The 23386-nt window shown below is 47.5% G+C and overlaps 1 protein-coding gene across 2 annotated transcripts in view; it reads right to left on the bottom strand.

The window, feature by feature from the left end:
- Window positions 1-67: 67 nt before the first annotated feature.
- Window positions 68-23386, bottom strand: part of FAM193A (family with sequence similarity 193 member A) — a 101305-nt gene continuing 77986 nt past the window's right edge. For both annotated transcript variants that reach the window (XM_082838347.1, XM_082838348.1), the window contains exons 18-20: window positions 20650-21496; window positions 10578-10659; window positions 68-727 (exon numbers count right to left, since the gene is read on the bottom strand). In XM_082838347.1, the coding sequence (XP_082694473.1) occupies window positions 634-727; window positions 10578-10659; window positions 20650-21496 (1023 nt within the window). In that variant the 3' untranslated portion in view covers window positions 68-633. The remainder of the gene's footprint in view (window positions 728-10577; window positions 10660-20649; window positions 21497-23386) is intronic.

The following is a 23386-nucleotide window of genomic DNA, read 5'->3' as shown; positions in this document are numbered from 1 at the left end:
AAAAGAAAGACATGATTTTAATATTACTTAACAATATGTTAAAAAAGTAGCCAGGCAGGCCTCCGTGTTAATACAGCCGAACACTCTAACAGACTTGATGGTGTGAGTACTGGGTGGGTGCTTTGTGTTTGAACTTTCTCATTCTGCAAGGGATCTTACACAAGCTGGCTACAAGTCAGGGGGATCAGACACGGACAGCGCGACGTGTACACTCTTAAACAGTAGATTGTGGAGGAGAACGGAGAGCCCTGCCCTGCCCGGCCGCCTCGGGTGGGACGCAGGGCACAGAGAGCTGAGCGCAGCGACACCCCGGCAGGACAGGTGGCGGGACAGGGCGAGACACAGAGGCAACGGGCCACGTGGGGATGCGAACCCGTCCGGCCGCGGCCCAGGCCTCCGAGGCCGTGGCGGTGGAGAAGGTGGCAGAGCTACTGTTCCGATCCGACGGCAGAGCTACGGTCAAGGCGGCTCACTCACAGACTACACGCACACGAGCTAACAATGCGGGTCGAGCAGCAAGTTCTCGGTCGGGAGGGGGCTCGGGTGCGGCAGCCCACCCGCACAGCCCGGGGCAGGCACGGCAGCTCCGGGCCCGGCCCACCGCCCGCGTGTCCCTCTCCAGGCGGTCCTCGTTCAGTGGGCAGCAAAGGTGGCCTTTTTCAAGCTGAAATTGGACCAGTTGATGGACAGTCTCTGTCGGGTCTGCCTAGCGGAATCCAAACAGAACCTGCGAAGAAAAGAAGCCCAGCGGTCACGGGAGGAAGAGGCCCACACCCGGGATGCAGCCGGAGAAGCCCAGCACCCAACGGGGCTCAGCGTGCGGGACCCCGCTGGCGTCCACCGTCTCCCCACGCCTTGCTGCCAGAGGAACAGGGTCCCACCTTCAGGACACTGGCCAGCACCCTGGACATCTCTGGGGCTTTATGTCCTTTTCTCTCGTTCTTCAGGAAGCCGCCCGTCCCAGCCAAGCTCTGCCCACGGCCACCAGCCTGCCCTCATTTATCCACGAGGTCACAGTGAGTGTGATGTGAAACAAGCATTTGTATGAGACACAGTTACAACACTGGCCGCCCCCCCCCCCCGCCCCCGCCCTCAGGGGCAGGTCGAATGCCCACAGGCCTCCAAGGCCAGCGCACCCTCGCCGTCGTGCTGCCCCCTGCTTCCCAGGCAATGATGGCCGAGTTCCGTACTAGATGAAGCAAAGAACATTTTCTTTCAAAAGCCTTTACTTTTGCCTAATTTCTGAAATTCTCACCCTTCCAGCACTAACGTGGGTAGCAGGAATTTGGATTAAACTAGAAAATGGTGTTGTTGTCACTCGTCCAGCAGGTGAAGTGAAGTGTTTTTGCTTCAGCTGTGGTTAAATCGCTGAACCAGTCATCGGCGCTGTGTGCCTGGAGGACTGTGTCCGGGTAGATGAAGCCCCCGGCCACCCTGCCCCTCGGCGAAGGGCTGCACCGTCTCCCAGGATCCAAGCTCTCCTTCCCTGGACACGGCTGGTCAACCCCAAGTCCTAGTGGTGTCACCTTTTAAGCCTTCTGGAAGCTTCCACCTCCTCCTCCACTGTCTCTGCATCAGCACGTGTGTGTCCCCACCCTTCACGCTGCAGCCAGAACGCTCGGAAGCACCAACCACGTCCCTGCTCCAAGCCTCTGAGAGGAGCTGCAGCCCGAACCAGAGCAGGGTCTCCACGGGGCCCAGGCCACCTGGTCTGCGTCCTCCCCACACCCTGGCTCCACTCTAGACACCACCTCCCGTCAGGCCTCCGTACTGCCAACCGTGGAATGGGTCACGCATACTTACATACACGTGTACAGAGCACGCGAGTACAGGTAACTATAAGGCAAAAGCCTGGGTACCCGCCCCCCAGGTCAGGAAAACCAACACTGCCAACCCTGGGGCGCCATGCTGTGCCCTCCCAAGCAGGGAGCCACCACCCCAGCCTTTGCAACCAGCAACCCTCATGGTTCTTTGTAGTTTCACGACTCGACGGTGGCTCGTGCTGATTCCTTTCTTTCTTTTTTTAACATTTAATTAATTAGTTACTTAAGGCTGTGTCAGGTCTTTGTTGCGGCACGCAGGATCTTCGTTGAGGCACGTGGGATCTTTTGTTGTGGCGCACGGGTTCCAGGGCACGTGGGCTCTGTAGCTGCACCACACGGGCTCTCTAGTTGAGGCGCGCGAGCTCAGTAGTTGTGGCATGTGGGCTTAGCTGCCCCGCGGCATGTGGGATCTCAGTTCCCCGACCAGGGATCGAACCCGCGTCCCCTGCATTGGAAGGCGGATTCTTTACCAATGGACCTCCAGGTAAGTCTCTCATGTTGATTTCTAAACACACAGGAACAGAACCGTACTGTATGTTTTCATGTCGCTCCTTTCATTCAACAGTACGTTTATGCGATTCCGCCGCAAGGCCACAGGCGCGGTGGGACTGTTTGCTGGAGTATGTGGGACGCACAACTTGGCCGCTGCAACTTCACACGGGCTCTTCTCCAAGGTGGTCTGACCTGCCCGGCTGCTCCTCGCCCGCGGAGGGAGTCGGGCCCAGCTGCTCCCCAGTGCCAGTCGGGCTGAGGCCCCCACAGTTAACTGGTAACAGGTTTTCTGCGACACCGACTGTTTCATTTGCCCACTTGCCCACAGGTCTGTCTTTCCTTAATGGTCCGTAATGTTTACACATCTTGACACTAATCCTCTGTGATGTGCTGCAAATATTGTTTTCTCACTTTCTTTAAAGCAAACTGTTGATTTTAATGTAGCTCAATTTATCAATCTTTTGTTTTATGGTTGGTGTTTCTAAGAAATCTTTCCCTATGCTCAAAATGAAAAGGTTTGCATACGACACTTAAAATCTTAACCCATCTGCAGTCGACCGAGTGTGGTGTGATGCAGGGACAACACACCTGCACAGCCCCATTTATGCCCACCTTCTTCCCACAGTGATCAGCCGACCCATCTTCTGTCATACACCAAAGCTCAGCGTTCGTACAGGCCTGTTTCTCGGCACCAATGTCACCACATTTTAATAACCAGGACTTTCCAAGTCCTTACAATGGGTAGGAAAAGGAGCCTTCCTAATTCTCCCTATTCTTCTAGGAGGATACTAGCGATCCTTGACAATTTTTTTCTTTTGTGGGTCAATGTAACACATTATAGCAGGGTGAATAAAACAAATGTATGACATGAAGAATCATTATAAAGCAAATAGTGTGGATCACCAGAGTCAAGCTGGGGACCCCCTGCCTGGTGTTTCCTCTCCTCCGAAGTAATCACCATTCTGGCTTTTTACGTTGATCACTTCCGTGTCTTTCTTTCAAGTCTTAACGCCTACGTACGCATCCCTGAACATAGTTCACTTCTAAAAACATACTTTATTTAGGTATAATTTATGTACAGCAAATTGCAGTTAGTGTAGAGCCCACAGTGCTGACAAACATATACGTCTGGGAAACCATCACCTCAACCAGGACACAGAACGTTTCCGCGAAACCCCCAAGTCTCCTTGCCGCTCTGGCCCCAGGCAGGCAAACAGGGACCTCTTGGCCTGTGACCACAGATGAGCGTGTGTGTTCTGGGATTTCGCGTCAGTGGAGCCTCCGCACTCATTCTGTCTGGCTTCTTGCACTAAGCAGGAGCCTCTGAGGACTGGCCGTGTGCTGCGGCGGCAGCCTTTTACTGCTGAGTAGCATCCACTGGAGGGACAGAGCACTGTTTTGTTTATCTGCTCATCTGTGTGGACCTCTGGGTTGATCCCAGTTTTGGGCTAAAATAAAGACTTCTAGGAACATTCAGGAACAAGTCGTCATGCAGGCATCCACTCTGCCTTCTCTTGGGCCTTTGGGCAGCCCCCAGCAGTAGAGCTGCTGGACTGAACAGCAGGCATATTAAACAATGTACTTTAGTTCTGCCCAGTTTTTAGTTTATATAAACTGGATATCGTGTCCATTCTTGAGCACTGGCTCTTGTCTAACGTCCAGTCTGTAAGATGCATCTGTGCTGCGGACTGCTCTGGTTTGCTCCTTTCTGTTGCTGTAACACTTCTCCTTTGACTGTACCACAATGTGTCCAACACAACCAGTTTTAGAAACACTGTGTTAAGTTCCACAAAACCCTTCTTGGGTTTTAAATCCACAGATAAACTTGCGGAAGCTGGAGAGCTTAAAGGTACTTTTTTTTTTTTTTGCTGTGTAGTTCCATTTATATGAAGTTCAAAAATACACAAAACTAATGTATGGTGAAAGATCACCTTTACTTTGGGGGTGTTGGTGATGACTGGGGACGTGTGAAGCAGGCTTCTGGGTGCTGGTAACGCACACCTTGGCCAGGTGGTGGTTACCTGGATGTGCTCACTTTGTTAAAGTTCACTGAGCTCGAAGGCACTAATTCTTCTACGCATGAACACGAAGAACCTGTGTGACCCGGGTCCTTCAGTGCTCTCCTGTGGAGTCTCGTCGCCTTCTGTGCACGAGTCTTGTGCAACTCCTACTAGCTTTATTCATGGACGCTGCACAGATCTTGCTGCTGTGATAAACGCTGTCTTCACGTAAACTACATTTCTGAATTATTGGTGGCGTAGAGGAAAATAACTTCCGTACACTTATCCTACAGCCAGGCTCTTGCTGAACTGTCCTGTTTTCTTCCGTCGTTTCCTATGCAGACAATGAGATCATCTGTAAAATGAAATTCTACTTCCTCCTTTCCGTGCCTCATGCCTTTAATGTCCTGTCTGTCTTACCGTGCTCGCCAGGAACCACGATTTAGGGCTGACCAGAAGAGGACATAAGAGGGCGGCAGGGCGGCTTTGTTTGTGCACATGCTTCCACATCTTTCCCATTTTGGAAAACGTTTCATGTAGCTTTCTTTTCTCTTCTTTCTCTCCCTCTTTTGGTAAATTCCTTTTTTAAGGTTAAAGATATTTTCTTCTATTGCTTACTATTTAAAAAAATAGTTATAAATGGGTGCTAAGATTTTAGCAAAGGTTTCTTTCTGAACTCACTGAAATGATCACATGACTCTCTTTACTATGTTAATGTGCCAGATAACACTGCGGATTTCCTAACGTCAGAAACTCCTTGCATTCAGTCCTGGGGTAAGCCGGTTTGGTAACATGCTGCTCTTTGAAAATACTGTACACTGTTGGATTTAGCATGTGAATATTTTCGTGATGATTTTTGCACCTAATATTCATGAGAGAAACAAATGTGTAATTTCCCATTTTTTTCTGGTATTGTTTTTGGCAGATTTTGGTATCAACATTTTACTTCTCTCATACAACAAAGAGGGGAGCACGCTCCTGTGCTGTCTCATTTCAGTTCTCCGGTAGAATCTACAAGACCGAATAATCTTTCTTTGAAAGTCTTGGACAATTCTCTGTGAAACTGTCAGAATGTAGTTTTCTCACTGGGAAGACTCAGAACTGCTGCTTTAATCTAATAGTTACTGGACCATTCACGCTATTTTTCTATTGGGTTAATTTTCTGTCTTATTTAAGTTTTAAAGTTAATTGTTGTAAAGTTGCTTCCAGTCTCTGGAGTTACGTCCTCCTTTTCACTTACGTACTCACAAAATCAAAGAAACCTTTTATATTACAGAGAATTTCAAACACACCCAAAAGCAGAGAATGGTAAAATGAACAGAGCCACCATCCAACTTTGATAATTATCAACATTCTGTTTCTCCTTCCACCTAATTATGGTATTTTGGGTGTCTTTTTTCTACTTTTCTTGACTAGTCTCTCAAAGGTTTATTTATTTAATGTTTTCAAAGAATCAAATTTTGGCTTTGATGATCTTCTCTTTGTTTCCTATTTCATTATTGCTCTTATGTATTATCTCCTTTGTTTCACTTTCTTCGAGTTTATTCTATTGCTGTTTTCCTAATTTCTCAAATTAAATCCTAAACTCATTAATTTTCAGGTTTTTAATACTTAACTCCAGCATTTAAGGCTTCAAGTGGAAGTGCTCCCAAGGGCAAACCTTTTCTTTTTTTTAAAATTTTCTTGAAGTGCAGTTGATTTATAATGTGGCGTTAATGTCTGCTGTACAGCAAAGTGACTCAGTTTTATATACATATGTGTGTGTGTGTGTGTGTGTCTGTGTGTATGTCGTGTGTGTGTCTCTGTGTGTCTGTGTGTGTGTCTCTGTGTGTGTGTGTCTGTGTGTGTGTGTCTGTGTGTGTGTATATATGTATATATATATATATATATATATGCATATCCCTTTCCACTGTGGTTTATCATAGGGTATTGAATCTAGTTAGTTCCCTGTGCTCTACAGTAGGACCTTAGTTGTTTACCCATTCTCTATATAATAGCTTACATCTGCTAACCCCAAACTCCCACTCCATCCCTCCCCCAACTCCCCTCCCCCTTGGCAACTACAAGACTGTTCTCTATGTCTGTGAGTCTGTTTCTGTTTCATAGATAAGTTCATTTGTGTCATATTTTAGATTCCACATATAAGTGATATCATATGGTATTTGTCTTTCTCTGACTTACTTAGTATGATAATCTCCAGTTGCATCCATGTTGCTGCAAATGGCATTATTTCGTTCTGTTTTATGGCTGAGTAATATTCCATCGTGTGTATGTACCACATCTTCTTTATCCATTCATCTGTCGATGGACATTTAGGTTGTTTCCATGTTTTGGCTATTGTAAACAGTGCCATTACGAACATACGGGTGCATGTATCTTTTTGAATTATAGTTTTTTCTGGCTATATGCCCAGTAGTGGGATTGCTGGGTCATATGGTTGCTCTATTTTTAGTTTTTTGAGGAACCTCCATACTGCTCTCCATAGTTGCTATACCAATTTACATTCCCACCAACAGTGTAGGAGGGGTCCCTTTTCTCCACACCCATGAGCAAAACCTTTTCTGCATTCCACAGGTTTTCACATGCAATATTTTCCTTATCTTTTAGTTCTATATATTTTTAAATGTCCACTGTGGTTTCTTACTTGACCCATGAGTTATTTAAACTTACATACTTCCAGATTTCCAAATATTTAGGGACATAAAATGTATCTATTGTAAATATGCAACTTCAACATGTTGTGGTCAGAGAACACAAACTATACACCCTTCTTTGACATGTTTGAGCCTTGCTTTCTGTGGCCCAGCACATATCCCGTTTCTGTGGATGGCCCCGTGTGTGTAAGAACTCAGCTCTCTGTGTCTTGGATGCAGGGTCTCACCCACATCCGTTAGACTAAGCTTGCCGGTCAAGTTCGCAGGGGGGCCTGGGCTGCTCACGCCAATCAGGACGCGGGGAGATGGTCTGAGACCTCGCGCCAGGATGGCGGATTTGTTTGATTCTCTGTGAAGCCCAAATCGCTTTTTGTATCTTGAGGCTATTTCATTAAGTACTTGTGTTTAAAATTCCTATTTCTTCCTGACAAATTGAACATTTTATCATTATGTAGCAAACTTCATCTATCCCTTGTGTTAAAATATACTTTGAGAATAACAACTGTAACAGTTTCCTTTTTCCTTTCTCTTTATTTCCACCTTTCTTTTCATTATAGTTTAGGTATGTTCTTGTAAACAGTATATATACATCTGTGTGTGTGTGTGTGTACATTTATTTATTTTAAAAATTTAACACAACCTGACAAACTACTTTTAATTTTGTCTGCTTACTGCCTATCATGGTTACTGACACAACTGGACTTGTGTCTATCATGTCTATCAATTTGTTTATTGTACTTTCTCTACATTTATTTTTTTTCTCTTGTTGTTTTGATTTTTTTCCCTTCTACTGATTAGCAATTTATACACCCTATTTCTATTCTTTCAATGCTTGCTCTTGAAACTGTGTCCTGCCCGTTTAGCTTAAAGTCTGAATGTTAACTACCTGAACAACAGAAGGACTTCAGGATGCTCAGCTCTGATGATTTCACACCTAACTGACATACTACTGCTGTTCAGTACTGGGGTTCTTTCAAACATAATGTCAGTTAGATATTTACCTAGATTTATCAGGCTGTTTTTCATTCCTTCCTGTGTATGTTACAGTGATCTTCTGAGATCAATTTCCTTTTTCTTTTCTTTCTTCTTTTTATTTTTTTTGGGTCATGCTGCACAGCTTGCAAGATCTTAATCCCCTGACCAGGGATTGAACCCGTGTCTCCTGCAGTGGAAGCATGGAATCCTAACCACTGGACCACCAGGGAATTCCCGATTTCCTTTTTCTTAAAGTATACTTGTAGATGTTTCCTTTTAAAACAGGTCTCTTTGTAGCAAGCTCCTACACTTTTTCTTTATTATGGGAAAGAACAGTTTTGTGGGATACATAATTATAGACTGACAGTCTTCTTTCAACACTGTAAAGATCACTCCATGGTCTCTGGTTTCATATGCTATGTCTAGAAATGGATTTTTGTTTGTTTATCCTACTGGTATATGTTGTGCTTTTGAATTTGTAGATTCAAATTTCCCATTAGTTCTGCAAAATCCTCAGGCATCTTATCTCTTTAAATCCTGCTTTTCTGTGGTCTCCATTCTCTCTCAGAGGGGCTTCCGTTAGGTGTATGTCAGACTTAGCCACTCCTCCATGTCTCTTAAGCCCTCTTTCACATCTTCTATTTTCCTTATAATCTTGGTGCATTCTGGGTACACTTTCCAGATATATCTTCCAGTTCATTAATTCCCTCTTCAGCAGTGTCTAATCTGTTTATCAGGTATCTATCTTATCTACTGAGGTCTTGACTTTAATAATTCTATTTTTCATTTCTAGATTTTTATTGTTGGTCTTGGGTGTTTGATAATCTTTGTTTATAAGGTCATGCATGATTTTAAGGTGTGTGAATCCTGCAGGTCTACCTTGGGAAAATATTCCTCCAAAGCTTTGCCTACATCCAAGAAATGCCCCTGTTCTATCCCCTGCTCCCCAGAATCCAGCTTCAGAGCAAACTGTGTTAATAATTCAAGTAATTTAGGGACCTCCCTGGTGGTCCAGGGGTTAAGAATCCTCCTTCCAATGCAGGGGATGCAGGTTTGATCCCTGGTTGGGGAGCTAGATCCCACATGCCGCGGGGCAACTAAGCCCACGCGCTCTAGAGCCTATGCACCGCAACTAGAGAGACCGCGTGCGACAGCTACTGAGCCTGTGCGCCAAAACTAGAGAGCCTGCGCACTGCAACGATAGATCCTGCATGCCACAACGAAGATCCTGAGTGCCACAACTAAGCCCCGACACAGCCAAATAAAAAAATAAATAAGTCAATAAATAAATATTAAAAAAAAACTATTGGGGACTTCCTTGGTCGTCCGGTGGTTAAGAATCCACCTTCCAATGCAGGAGATGCGGGTTCAATCCCTGGCTGGGGAACTAAGATCCTACATGCCGCAGGGCAACTAAGCCCCCATGCCACAACTACTGAGCCCGCACATACCACAACTAGAGAGAAGCCCGCGCTCCACAATGAAGAGCCCACTCGCCACAGCAAAGATCCCGCAGGCCGCAACTAAGACCCAATGCAGCCAAATCAATCAATCAATCAATGTAAAAAAATAAGTAATTTAGCTACAGATTCTTTTGCACTTTGTACAAACACATTCACATCATCTGAGAATGACAATTCCACTGCTTCATTTGAATCCTTATCCCTTTGTTTCTTTTTATTTCTTTAGAGATAGAAGCTGTGATAAGGGGCATCACTGTCATCACTTCTTTAATCTCAAGGAATGGCTTGTAATGTTTCACCGTGACGTATATAACACCTATTGATTTTATGGACGCCCTTCACCACGTTTAGGAGAGGCCCTTCTCATCCTAGTTAAGGGTTTTTACTATGAATGCTTAACTTTAGCAAATGCTGTACCATCTGCTAAGATTTAAACACACACACACACACACACACACACACACACACACACATTATAAATATATTTAATTTTAAGAAACATTTAGAATGTTACAATACTTCATTTATGAATTAATGACTTTTTGTACTGCAAACTGCTTTTGTGAGTGTGTGTGTATATGTGTGCGTGCTTTCTGAAACCAAGAGATTAAAGTACTTCCAAAGAGAGAACAAGGCACTTTAAAGAAAAATTTTGTCATGACTCACATAGTAGATATTATTGAACATATTATGACAAATATTATTAAACATGTACTAATAAAGTCTGCGTATCAGGAAAGCTGACTAAATTAACCGAGGTGTTACTTTTCTCCTCTAAAGCATGCCGCATCACTGTGTCCCAATGCCAGCGCATATAAAGCTCAGCTGGGAGGCTTGTGAGAACACGGATGTCGGGTCCCAAGTTCCTAGGCGGTGCTGCTGGTCCAGGACCACTCTGAGATACGCTGCTAGAAACCAGTCTTTACACACACGGGAAGGGACAAGTGAATGAGGTGTGAGAGTGTGGGCGAGAAGGCTAGTACGTGTGTGCTCGGGCTGTGGGTGGGATGTGCACGGCAGGCCTTCACGTGCTAGAATGCTACAAGGCAGCCAGGCTGCTTGGCTAGCTGACACAACTTCTGTCCCAGACAAGCAGCCGTGCTACGTGGGAGGGTCACGCGTGGTAACCACGAAACCATCCCTTTTTCGGACCACACTCCTAACAATTACCTTTTGAAATATTCCACTTCCCTCTCTGTCTCGTCCATGTCCACACTGTCTAGGTCGATATCTTTAGGCAGAAAGACATCATCTGTAAGATGAAAGAAAAGAGGCAAGTCAGCTGAACAGCAGGCCATCTTAGAGGGACAGAGCAAAGCATTTGGTTTTACTTAATTAACAAGTTCACAAACTAAAGATCTTTTCTAAGATGAGATCTTGCATGGGACTTCCCAGGCGCTCCAGTGGGTAAAACTCCGCGCTTCCAACGCAGGGGACGTGGTTCCATCCCTACTCGGGCAACTAAGATCCCGCATGCCGCGGGGTGCGGCCAAAAACAAAAAAAAAAGAAAAAAAGAAAGTGAGAACTTGTCTAATAAAATATTTTAAAAAATTTAAAAAATGAGATTTTGCAAATGGCCACAGGTGGGCAGACCTCTCTCATGCACTTGGGAACATCCAGGTCACGTGGAATTAGCGAACTCCTGTGCTGAGTGAAGGAACCACTGCTTCAGGTCCGAGAGAAGAGACATACCTGCTGCCGCCACCGGGAGAGCCCTTGAGAAGACAGAGGCTGTCTGCCCCAAGGCCCCGCTGGAGGGAGGGCAGGGGGGTGGGGGGAGCAGGGGCACGGCTGTCAACAGACGCCGCGGACGTGTCTGTACCCAGGACCCAGATGTCAGCCTCTGGAGGAAGACGGCTCTTCTAGGCATTCAGTTTATCCAAGCAACATCCAGAGACTTCACCAAAAAGCTTTTCCGGTTGTCCCTACCAAACGCAAGGCTATATTTCATTTTGCAGTTGAGCAACCCTCTTTGAAAATAGGCTATAGCAGGGAGACGACTGATGAGGGAGCCTCGGCACCTCTGAGGGTTTTAATTCCCTCTTCTGCTCTGCCCACCCTGTTTGGTACCTGCCAGGCGCTCAGAGGCTCCATCCGTGCACACCTAGGTGCTGGGGGGCACTGGCGGTGTACGCACAGCACCCGGTTCCACTCACGGATGAGTGCAGACCACCGACAGTGCTCTGTTAAAACCAGTCTCCATTCCCTGTCCCCACCTTAGCAAGGGACAATTTTTCGGAATCCTCGGTGAAGGACCCCCGTTCCTCCCGTCACTGGGCATTTGCACAGAGGTAATGAAGGTGTGGTTTACCTGCATACCAGCGGCTAACACTGCTGAAGACTCCCAGCGCCATGCGGAGTGCCTTCACATCCACCAGCTCACGGCAACGCCGCGGCCACCGAGGAGCCCCCGCACGCCCCCTTGCACGACCACAGCCCCTCCCGCACAGACAGCTCGGGGCCTGGGTCTTCCTCGACTCCGCCCCTTGCCGCTGTATCCCTGTGGTTTCAGCCACACCTGGATACCAACACCACCAAACCAACCCCGCCCCAGACCTCCTTCATGAGCGGCTCGTCCATAAAGCCACCTCCTCTGTACATCCACCCTTCAGGCAGCCAACCCCCAAGGCGGGCAAAGCCGCTGTGATCTGCTGCGGCCGCTCCCTTTCTGACAGTGATCTAGAAATGATCCTCCCCCCACCCCCTTCCTCACACTCACGTCCCACCTGTCGCCCCATCACCATGCTGGGCACGTTCCTCGTCAACAGTTGCAGACGCCTGTCTCCATCCCACTGCTGCTGCTTCTGGGATGCCCCCCCAGCCCCCGCCCAGGCTCCCTGGTCCAGGCCGCCAGCCCGCACGAGTCACCCTCACAACACGCTCCTTCCCAGCCACTGAGACCGTTCGTTCATCAGGCCTCCGCTGCACACCTACCACAGGCATCTCCTGGAGGCCCACTGGCTGACCCTGGTCAAGGAAACAGTGATGCACGAGGAGAGGTGAGGTGAGGGGGGCCCGGAGTGTTTACAGGTGTAAAGAAGGTAAAGTCTTAGAAAGGCCAAACTCAAGTTATTCCATAAAGAAGTTCTAGAAGCGGAGTTGGTTCAACCACAGAAGCAAACACAGAGCAGACACGTCTGCTGGGAGTGCTCTCGTTATAAAGTGATTTCTAATACTCTTCTAATTAGAACTGATAACCGGTATTAAAAATCTTGGCACAAGAAAAAAATGGGACAGAACTATAACCAGATTCAGTATCAGACAGACATTTTTCACAACAAAACTGTTATTAACCAGGGTGGAAAGAAAGAGCGACCTAAAGAATTTCATACCCGCCGGGCTGTCTGTTCACTGTTCAGACCACAGGAAACAGTTTGCTTCGCCAGATCTGTGCCCCTGACCCCTACTTGAGGACACGCGCCTGGGAACACCGCTACACGAGGACCAACACGGGCACCTAATGTATTCACGCGCAAACCTACAAACACTATGCGCTCTGACAAAGCAGAAACAAACGCAGCTGAAAAATGGGAAGAGAAAGGACAGCACAAGCGGGCAGAGGAGAGAAAACAGGGTCCGCGCACGGCTGTCCCCCAGGCAGTAGGTGGTGCCACAGGCCCCCATCTGGAGCAGGGATGGGGCACTAGAGGTATAAGTGCAGGGGCAGCACCGGTACAGAGTCACAAACGTTCCTAAACACCAAGGATATACAGAAAGAAAGGCAAACATCTCACACAGAGAGAGAATCAGCAAATATAAAATAGAGGACTTCCCTGGTGGCACAGTGGCTAAGATTCCACGCTCCCAATGCAGGGGGCCCGGGTTCGATCCCTGGTCAGGGAACTAGATCCTGCATGCCTGCCGCAACTAAGAGTGCTCATGCCACAACTAAGGAGCCCATAGGCCACAACTAAGACCCAGCACGGCCAAAAAATACACACACACATAATATATGTATGTATTAAAAAATTGATCTAATAATTACAAAATAATGTCAGGGCTGTCCTATCAATACATGGAAACAGGCTCACCTCACCTGTAGACAAGACTGTCAATGTGGCTCACACAGCAGGACTGAGGTGTCTCGGCTGTATGCAAGGGAATGACCTAAAACCAAGTGACTCAGATAGACCAGAAATGAAGGAATGAGGACAAAGGTGCCCCACCAGGCAAACAGAAACAGAGAGAAGGGGTAGCAATCACCATCTCAGACAAAGGAGAATTCGAGCCAAAAGTGTGAAACACAACAGAAAGGACATTTTTAAACAATAAAAACCAAGTTCAATATAAGAAATTAGTTAGGAATATGTACCAAGTAACAAAGAGACCACCTTTATAAAGCAAACCTACAGGAAATGCAAGAAAACACAGAAACTCAATAATAACAGAATATATGTCAAGAGGGCAAAAAACAAGTAAGGACACAGAAGACCTAACCTAACCCGTATCAAAGACACATCATGGGCACAAATATATATTTAGTTTAATACCATGACAGCAGAGAAAACACACTTGTATCTCAAGTGAACACAGAGCAGTCACAAAAACTAGTCACAAAGAAAATACCAGCAAGTTTCATGAAGCAGAAATGTTACAAACAATACTCTCGGATCACAGTGTACAAAACGTAGAAATTATTAACATAAACGAGGCTCTCCCACCTGGAAACCTAAAAGCCACCTATTAAACTACTGGGTGAAAGGGGAAAAGAAAACCACATGGAAACTGCTGAATTTCTAAAAAAGAAACCAAACAGAAACATTATCATACACTGTGGGATATACTTAAAGGAAGGACCAGAGAAAATTCAAGGTGCTAAATACTTTGATCAGTAAAAATGAAGGAATGAAAAGAAATGAACTCAATTCCCAAATCAAAAAGTTAGAAAGAACAATAAAGTAAAACAAAAGGAAGCACAGGAAAAGAAGATAAAAGTAGAGATTAATGAGGCAGAGAAACAAACAACAGTATACACCCAACGGATAAATCAAGAGCCTGGCTTTTGAAAATATCATATAAACTATTAACTTTAACTGAGTCAAACAGAATAGGGAGAAAGAAAGCACAAACGTACAAAACAAGAAATGACAAGAGGAAAATAACCACTGGAAGAAATTTTTTAAAAAGTACGTACTCGGGCTTCCCTGGTGGCGCAGTGGTTGAGACTCTGCCTGCCAATGCAGGGGACACGGGTTCGAGCCCTGGTCTGGGAAGATCCCACGTGCCGCGGAGCCACTAAGCCCGTGAACCACAACTACTGAGCCTGCGCATCTGGAGCCTGTGCTCTGCAACGGGAGAGGCCGCGACAGTGAGAGGCCCGCGCACCACGATGAAGAGGGGCCCCCGCTCGCTGCAAATGGAGAAAGCCCTCGCACAGAAACGAAGACCCAACACAGCCATAAATAAATAAATTAAAAAAAAAAAAGTATGTACTTTGCAGACATCTATGTGAACAAGCTGGAAAACTGGCTGAAAAGATAATTTACTACGGAAATACAGTTTAGCAAAATTAACCTCAGTGAAGAAAGAAATACTTAAATAGACCAATTACCATAGAGGACAGAGAGAATACCATCAGGCAACTTCCCCACAAAAAGCACCGGCCTGGGGGGCTGCACAGGAGATTCCTGTCAAATCATTAAAGCCTAAGTAGTCCCAATGGAAGGTGAATTGCTCTAGAACACTGAAAATGAAAAACAAACAAAAAAAGCTTCCTAATTCTTTACGAAGTATAACAGGTCTAAGAAGAAAAATTATGTTTAATCTCTGTAGATACTAGAAAACCTTTGACAAAATTCAACACTCATTCCTGATAAAATACTCAAGAAAAATAGGAATTGTTGGATACTTTCTTAACATGATGAAATATATAAACCTTATCCTAAAGCCAGAATCTTAATGCAGAAACACCAGACGTTTCCATTAAGTTCAAGAATGATGCAATTAAACAAGGGAAAACAAGAAGCGTAAGAACTGGAAAAGGAGAAGTAAAGCTTTCTCTATTTGCAAATACATGATAGAGTAGCTGGAAAACCCCAGAGAATCAACAATAAGACTCAAACAATGAAATAATCTGCTAAGGTAGGAGATATAAAGTTAACATACAGAAAGCAACAGCTGTCATACACACAAATGACCAGTTAGAGGAGCACCATCCAGTAGAAACACAACATGAGCCACATACATAACTTAAGATTTCGTAGTAGCCACGCTGAAAAAATTAAAAAGAAACAACTGAAATTAATTTTAGTAATATACACTTTATTTAATTAAATATGTCCAAAAGATTATCATTGCAATATGTAATCGATGTAAAAAATTATACTGGGACTTCCCTGGTGGCACAATGGTTAAGAATCCACCTGCCACGGAAGACCTAAACAGACATTTCTCCAAAGCAGACATACAGATTGCCAACAAACACATGAAGAGATGGTCAACGTCACTAATCATTAGAGAAATGCAAATCAAAACCACAATGAGGTACCACCTCACACCGGTCAGAATGGCCATCATCAAAACATCTACAAACAGTAAATGCTGGAGAGGGTGTGGAGAAAAGGGAACCCTCTTGCACTGCTGGTGAGAATGTAGACTGATACAGCCACTACAGAGAACAGTATGAAGACTCCTTAAAAAATCTAAAAATAGAGCTACTATACAACCCAGCAGTCCAGTCTCACTACTGCGCATATACCCAGAGAAAACCATAATTCAAAAAGATACATGTACCACCATGTTCACTGCAGCACTATTTACAATAGCCAGGACATGGAAGCAACCTAAATGTCCATCGACAGACGAATGGATAAAGAAGATGTGGCACATATATACAATGGAATATTAGCCATAAAAAGGAACGAAACTGAATTATTTATAATGAGGTGGATGGACCTAGAGTCTGTCATACAGAGTGAAGTAAGTCAGAAAGAGAAAAACAAATACCGTATGCTAACACACATATATGGAATCTAAAAAAAAAGGTACTGATGAACCTAGCGGGCAGGGCAACAATAAAGACACAGACGTAGAGAACGGACTTGAGGACACGGGGGGCGGGGGGGCGGGGGGAAGCTGGGATGAAATGAGATAGTAGCGCTGACATATATAAACTACCAAATGTAAAACAGACAGCTAGTGGGAAGCTGCTGCATAGCACAGGGAGATCAGCTCGGTGCTTTGTGACCACCTAGAGGGGTGGGATAGGGAGGGTGGGAGGGAGGGAGATGCAAGAGGGAGGAGATATATGGATACGTATAGCTGATTCACTTTGTTGTACAGCAGAAACTAACACAGCATTGCAAAGCAATTATACTCCAATAAAGATATTAAAAAAAAAAAAAGGAATCCAATGCAGGGGACACGGGTTCAATCCCTGGTCCAGGAAGATCCCACATGCCGTGGAGCAACTAAGCCTGTGTGCCACAACTACTGAGCCCGTGCGCTGTAACTATTGAAGCCCGCACACCTAGAGCCCGTGCTCCGCAACGAGAGAAGCCACCGCAATGAGAAGCCCGCGCACTGCAATGAAGAGTAGCCCCCGCTCGCCTGAACTAGAGAAAGCCCGCGTGCAGCAACGAAGACCCAGTGCAGCCACGCCCCCCCAAATATATATACATATATATACTGAGTTACTTTACATTCCTTTTTTTTTCATACTAGGTTTTCAAAATCTGGTTATGTTTTTACACTCACAACCTGCACAATTTGGACCTTCCACACTTCAGTGCTCAGGGGTGACATGTGACTGGCTACTGCACCGGACGGAGTTGGAAGGTATGATTGTAGAAAACACCCCGATAAAATTAAAAGCAAGGAAGATTAAATACTTAGGAATAAGCTCAATAAGAAATGTGAAAAACCTATAAGAGAAAATTTAAAACGTTCCTAAAAGACATAAAGTAGACTTGAACAAATGGAAAAACTCCCCTTGTTCTTGGGAAGGACGAACAACATCACAGACACCAATTCTCCCTAAATTATCTTATGAATTTAATGCAGTACCAATAAAGATACCAACAAGGTTGTTTTTTTCTTTTTTTTAAGGGAGCTACGCACACTGACACCAAAGTTCTTATGGGAATACAAACATGAAAGAATAGCCAGGAAAACTGAAAAAGGCTGAGAGGAGAGAAGAGCCCTTAAGTCATTAACATGTACAGAACCCCTGAAGCAGCAACGCAATGCAGTAACGGCGAGTGAATGAACACAGAGGGAAAGAAGAGAAATTCCAGAACAGACCTGAGGACACACGGCGTAGCACATGGTGGCATCCTGAGTCGCTGAGGCAAGATGAGCTTTTTAATAACTGGTGTTGGGACAACTGGTTAACTATTTGTAAAAGATAAAGCTGGATTCATGCATCACACGATACAAAAGAATAAACTCCAAATAAATGTATCAGGGAGCTAAGTGAAAAAAGTGAAACCACGCTAATACTAGAAAAAAACTTGGGCACATTCCTCCTTAACCTTCGTGTTAGTATAAACAATCACACCTAACAACTATTTAAAATCCGGAGTGAACTATGTATAAAGTAAAAGAGAAAACTTGTGCTTGGCTAAAAAGCACTGGAAACAGAGTCAAAGACAACTTAACGACCTGGGGCAATATCCCCGATTCATAAGGAACTCTTAAAAAATGGAAGGAAAAGAGCAAAAACCCAATTAAAAAATGAGAAAAAGTTACGAATAGAAAATTCACGAAAGAGATATAGAAACAGCCCTTAAAAATATGACCTCACTGTAATTAGAGAAAACTGCCTGTGACCACTTCAGGAGCAAGTGCGCCTCACAGATGGCCTCAAGTTACAAAGCCTGGCAACACACTGCCCTGGTGAGGCTGTGGCCAAACAGCGGCTCGACAGGGTGGGAGCAATGCAGGGTCCAGAGGAGCCGCCACACCAACAAGCCCTGTCTGCACCGACCTCTGTGACCCAGCGCTCCCGCAGAAACACCCACGCAGAGCACCTGCGCTCCGCCCCGCTGTGTGTCATTACAAACCCCGAGAGCGGGGCAGTGTCCAGCGGAGCCCACTCAGCACCTGAAAGCACGAGGAGGAGCTGCGGACGCACACGGAGGGCCTCTGGAATACAGGATGGGGGGGGAAAGCCACGGGGAAAGGCGTCTCTAATATGCCAACCTTTTGTGTAAAGAACAGAAAAGCAAATAAGAAACTAAGTAGGAATGGGATAGGGAAAAAGAAATCAGGATTAAGGAGGGGAAACAAAACAAAATAGATACAATCAGAAACAAAGGAAGCCGGCTGCACTTCCTAGGAGTCCCCGTGGCTGTACTAAACGTGCCGCACTAGGTCCTGTGGGGGGAAGAGACCTACCAACCCTCAGGCTAGAGAAGGAACCCTGAACAGACACGGAGGGCAGGTGCGCCGGCCGGTCTCCCACCGCGGTGGGAGCAGGCAATTCTGAAGCCACCCGTGTGTCCCCCCAGGACCGCAAGGCAGGAGACACACTGTGGACCGCGGGGAGGGGGCTGCAGGGAGCGCAGTGGCACTGGAGCCGGACTGCAGTTGTCAGGGTGAACGGGTGGTTTTTACTGCAGAGATTAGATACCGAAAGACACAGATGTGTGTGTGGGGGGGGGGGCACGAGGAGAGCACACGTGCCTGCGTACACACACTCGCTCCCCCTCCTAGGCCCTGCCAACCACACACCAGCTCTGGGTCTCAGAGCCGGGACATCTAACTGCACAGAAGTGCTCAAAGCACAACGGGGTGCAGAGGCCACGCAGAGGGGGCTCCCACCGACTGAATCTGTGTTAGTGTTAGTAAAGGATTATAACCTATGGCATAAAGAAAGCATCTACTAACGCGCCCTTGTATAAATAATGAAGTAAATGAAAAAAATACATGGGGAAGGAGAGCTCTTCCTACAGAACGCTGAGTAAGAAAGGGAGAAGGAATGGCATCAGAAAAGTCACCATTATGTAGGCAAAGAGCACAGTAATAATCCCCCTGGGCAACACTGTCGTCCACGGATGCTAAAAGTAGTGGATGAATGTCTGATACGGCGTAAGGGACTCGTCTCCCCATGAGACACTCCAGGTGAGCACAGGTCAGGTGTCAGCCTGGCAGAGGAGAGACGGGCCGACCGCACGCACCACGGCCCAGGAGGAGAGTTACCAACACTGGGCAGCGTGCCTCCTGACGGCAGGGCACCCACCAACACAGACCCGTCACCCCAAAGGCGCTGCCGCCAACGCTGCGTAATCTGAACCTGGCTGTGAAGGAACAGCACCAAACTGAAATTGCTCTAGATAGTCATTTACTCTAAAAAATGGGTGGGTCATACTCTAGAGATGTCAGGTTGTGAGAAAGTGAGGAACTGACCCATTAAAGGAAGTTAAAGAGATATGACGCGTGACCCTGGGTTGGATCCTGTGTCAGGAGAAAACTTTGTTTCCTAGGACTTTAAAGGGATGAACAGAGAAACACGCATAAGCCTACAGCTAGGTAACAGTCTTGCGTCAGTGTTAATTTCTTGATTTTAACAACCACACTGCGCTCCCTGCAGCCCCCTTCCCGCGCTCCACAGTGTGTCTCCTGCCTTGCGGTCCTGGGGGGACACACGGTGGCTTCAGAATTGCCTGCTCCCGCCACGGTGGGAGACCGGCCGGCGCACCTGCCCTCCGTGTCTGTTCAGGGTTCCTTCTCTAGCCTGAGGGTTGGTAGGTCTCTTCCCCCCACAGGACCTAGTGCGGCACGTTTAGTACAGCCACAGGGACTCCTAGGAAATGCAGCCGGCTTCCTTTGTTTCCGACTGTAACCATTTTGTTTTGTTTAGTTGTTAAAATCAACAACGACATCGTGCCCCCCCCCCATCTGTATCTTGCTGTATCTAATCTCTTGTTTTGAGGAAATACACACAGCAGTATTTCAGGGTAAAAGGGCACTCTCATTTGGTTCAGAAAAGTAACCAAGAGGGAGAGGTAGGACACAGCAAGTGTGGTGACACGCTGAGCTGACGGGAGTATGTGGGAATCCTTCGTGCTCTTCCCTGTAGTTTGCGGGAAGTCTGAAATTATTTCAAGGTAACCGAATACAACAATGCCTACGCGTCCCTCACGGCTGGTGCAGAGGTCACACAAGGCACAAAGCCACGACACGGACGGCAGCACCCCCCTCCAGGAGGGGTGGACCCTGAGAGGCACCCGACCCAGCGCCCTCCCCGCCCCACGATGCCCCAGCTACACAGGCGCCCCCTTCTGCTCTGTGTTTATTTACCGATTGAGCCGCTGCCTCTGTCTCCCTTCTTCTTCTTGCTTTTCTTGCTCTTGCCCTTGGGCTGCGGAGAGTCTGCTGGCACCGGCTTGCCGCTCTGCGGGTGCTCGCTGGGCGCGGCAGGCTCTGCGGGGCCCGGGCTCGGCTTCTCCTCCCGGACGTGGTTCAGCTGCTTTCTGTTGTTGTTGTTGCTGTTGACTTTCCTCTCCTCCCTTCTGTGCTCCGCCAGGGGCGTGAGGTCAAGCACTCTGGCCTTTGACTCAGCCTGGGGCCGGGGCCGGGGCTGGGCCTCTGAGGCTCTGGGGGGCTCCAAGGGCTTCCTCGCCGGCTCGCCGCCCGCTTTACTGCTGTGCTTCAGCTTCTGTTTGCTGTTTCCCTCCTTGTGCTGATGCATCATGTCCAGGAGGAAGGACAGCGGCTGCTGCTGCTTCCCGTTGACCCCCTTCGGCAGAAGGAGCTTGGAGTCTCTGGCGGCCACGGGGTCGGGGGTGTCCGCGTCGGCCCCTGGCCCCGGCCCCGTGTCTCTATGGTCCACGTGTCTGGAGGGGGAGCGAGAGGAGGTTTCCGGGTCTTCGCTCGGCTCCAGCGAGCCGTTGTGCATGCTCTCAGAGCCGGGCACAGCCTCCGCGGCCGCCTGCAGACTCCGAGCGAGCATGTCCAGCTCGGGACAGGCCTTCCTTGGCCTCTCCTTCTTCTTCTTCTTCACGGCCCTCAGCTTCTGAAGCTCCTGCAGCCTCTGGAGCTCCTCCTGCAGCCGCTGCTGCTCCTCCTCCCGCCGCCGCTCCTCCGCTCGCAGGTGCAGGTGCTCCCGGGCCCGGGCCTCCGCTTCCAGGCGTGCTTTCTCCTCCAGCTGCCGACGTGAAAGGAAAAGGCAACTTAGGACAACAGTAAGTGCTCTAAAAAAAGTAAGACACGCACACAAAAGTGAGATAAAACTGAATCGCACGATAAGAATAGAAACACTGAAGGGGGCTGTGACAGGTCAAAAGCTTAAAACACACCTCCATCAAAGCAGGGGGTGGCAGTCAACAGAACATCCCTTGTAGCCTCCGACCTAGCCCCGGGCACAGAGGACGAGGTCAGAGCAGCCGCCGTGCTCCTGCCCTGCGTGGGCTCTCCCGTCTGTGCGCGGCGGCAGGTGGGCAATGAACTGGACAAGAACAAGACTGATCGCGAGGCAGCAGTTACACAGCCGCACAGGTGCCGCCAGAACCTTTCCAGGTGGGGAATGCTGCTGATGCGTTCATGTGGGTCAAAGCGACATTCAAGAAAATGTGTACTGAAAAGCTCGAAATTTCTTTTTCCCACCCTAGCAGGTAAAATTCCCAATATATTTTCACTAGTGTGATAGAGCAATGACTTCTTAAAATATTCAACATGACGTGGCAAATAGACAAAGGTTATTTCTGCTGTCCAACTGGCAGGAAATTAATTTTCAACTCAAGCGAAGACTGTATTTTTTTAGTGACACACATTGCAGGAGCACAAATGGAAAAGATTCCTTCTGATTAGAAAACAAACGAGGGACTTCCCTGGTGGTCCAGTGGTTAAGACTCCGCACTCCCAATGCAGGGGGCCGGAGTTCGATCCCTGGTCAGGGAACTAGATCCTGTGTGCCGCAACTAAGACCCGGGGCAGCCAAATAAATAAATAAATATTTTTTAGAAAAAGAAAACAAACAAAAACCCAGTGAGAATAAGGAGAACGGCTCCTCCATCACTGGGCTCCAGTAAGGCTCACGATCGTGAGAATCTCTGAAAAAAACATTTTGCATGGGAAAATGTAAAGGTCCTTCCGAATTTAAATATTCTTCATGATGTTTCAGAAGGCAATATTTTTTAAGAGACAACTTGCTTGTTTTGCTAAATAACTTAAACATAAAATTAGGTTAAAAATTCAATGACAGGTTTCAGAAAAATGTAACTTGCCAATTCAAGTAAAGATCATTTAAAATTCCTGCTCCATCTGTTAAAGGAAAGCTTTGCTGGAGGCAGCGCCTGACAGACAAACTCCCACCGTGTCTCCCGCAGTGGCCCCTGCAGGCACTCCAGGGCCTCCAGTCTGCAGGCCCGACCTGCCACAGGACAGACCCTACAGCGAATCCAACCCCAGTGTGTGCTGCCTTCATTTCAACAAGAGACAAGGCAGCTTTGTGGGTCCCCCTGCAAACCAGGTGCTCGGCAGAGAGCACGAAGGGTGCGAGCGGGTGCCGAGGTGACCTGGGATGCACCTGCAGCGTGGTCCGGATCCAGGCCGCCTGCAAGGACAGAGGATAGGAGTCCGTGTGGGGGCAGCCCTGAAGGCACCTGAGCCAGTCCAGAGGCTTCCGATGAAGCCCAGTGGCGACAGTCTTCAGGGCCTCGGACCACCTGGGACCCCGGGTGCTGAAGCACCCCTGGGTGGAGAACACACCTTCTCCCCACACCAGGTCTGGGGCAGAAGCAGGCCGCCCCCTCCAAGCCCCCTAATTAGACCTGTGGCCAATCCAGACCTATCTCAGGACCGGGGGTGGGTACAACAGCGGCAGTGAATCCACTCAGTTCAATCACAGCTACCTTAAGAGTCACGGCAACTAAGCTGGAAGCAACACTACACGAGAAGTGGCCCGACCCTGGGTCCACTGTGGGCATGTCTCCTCCTTCACAGGGGCCTCACGCCCTCCCAAAGCAACCCATCCTACAGTCAGAGCCCTGTGGTCCTGACGAGTCCCCTCTGGGCACAGCCCACACCTGCCTGCTGA

Source organism: Leucopleurus acutus (assembly GCF_964270905.1).
Source record: "Leucopleurus acutus genome assembly, chromosome: 4".
Lineage (NCBI taxonomy): Eukaryota > Metazoa > Chordata > Mammalia > Artiodactyla > Delphinidae > Leucopleurus > Leucopleurus acutus.
This window is presented reverse-complemented; position numbering and strand designations above follow the sequence as displayed.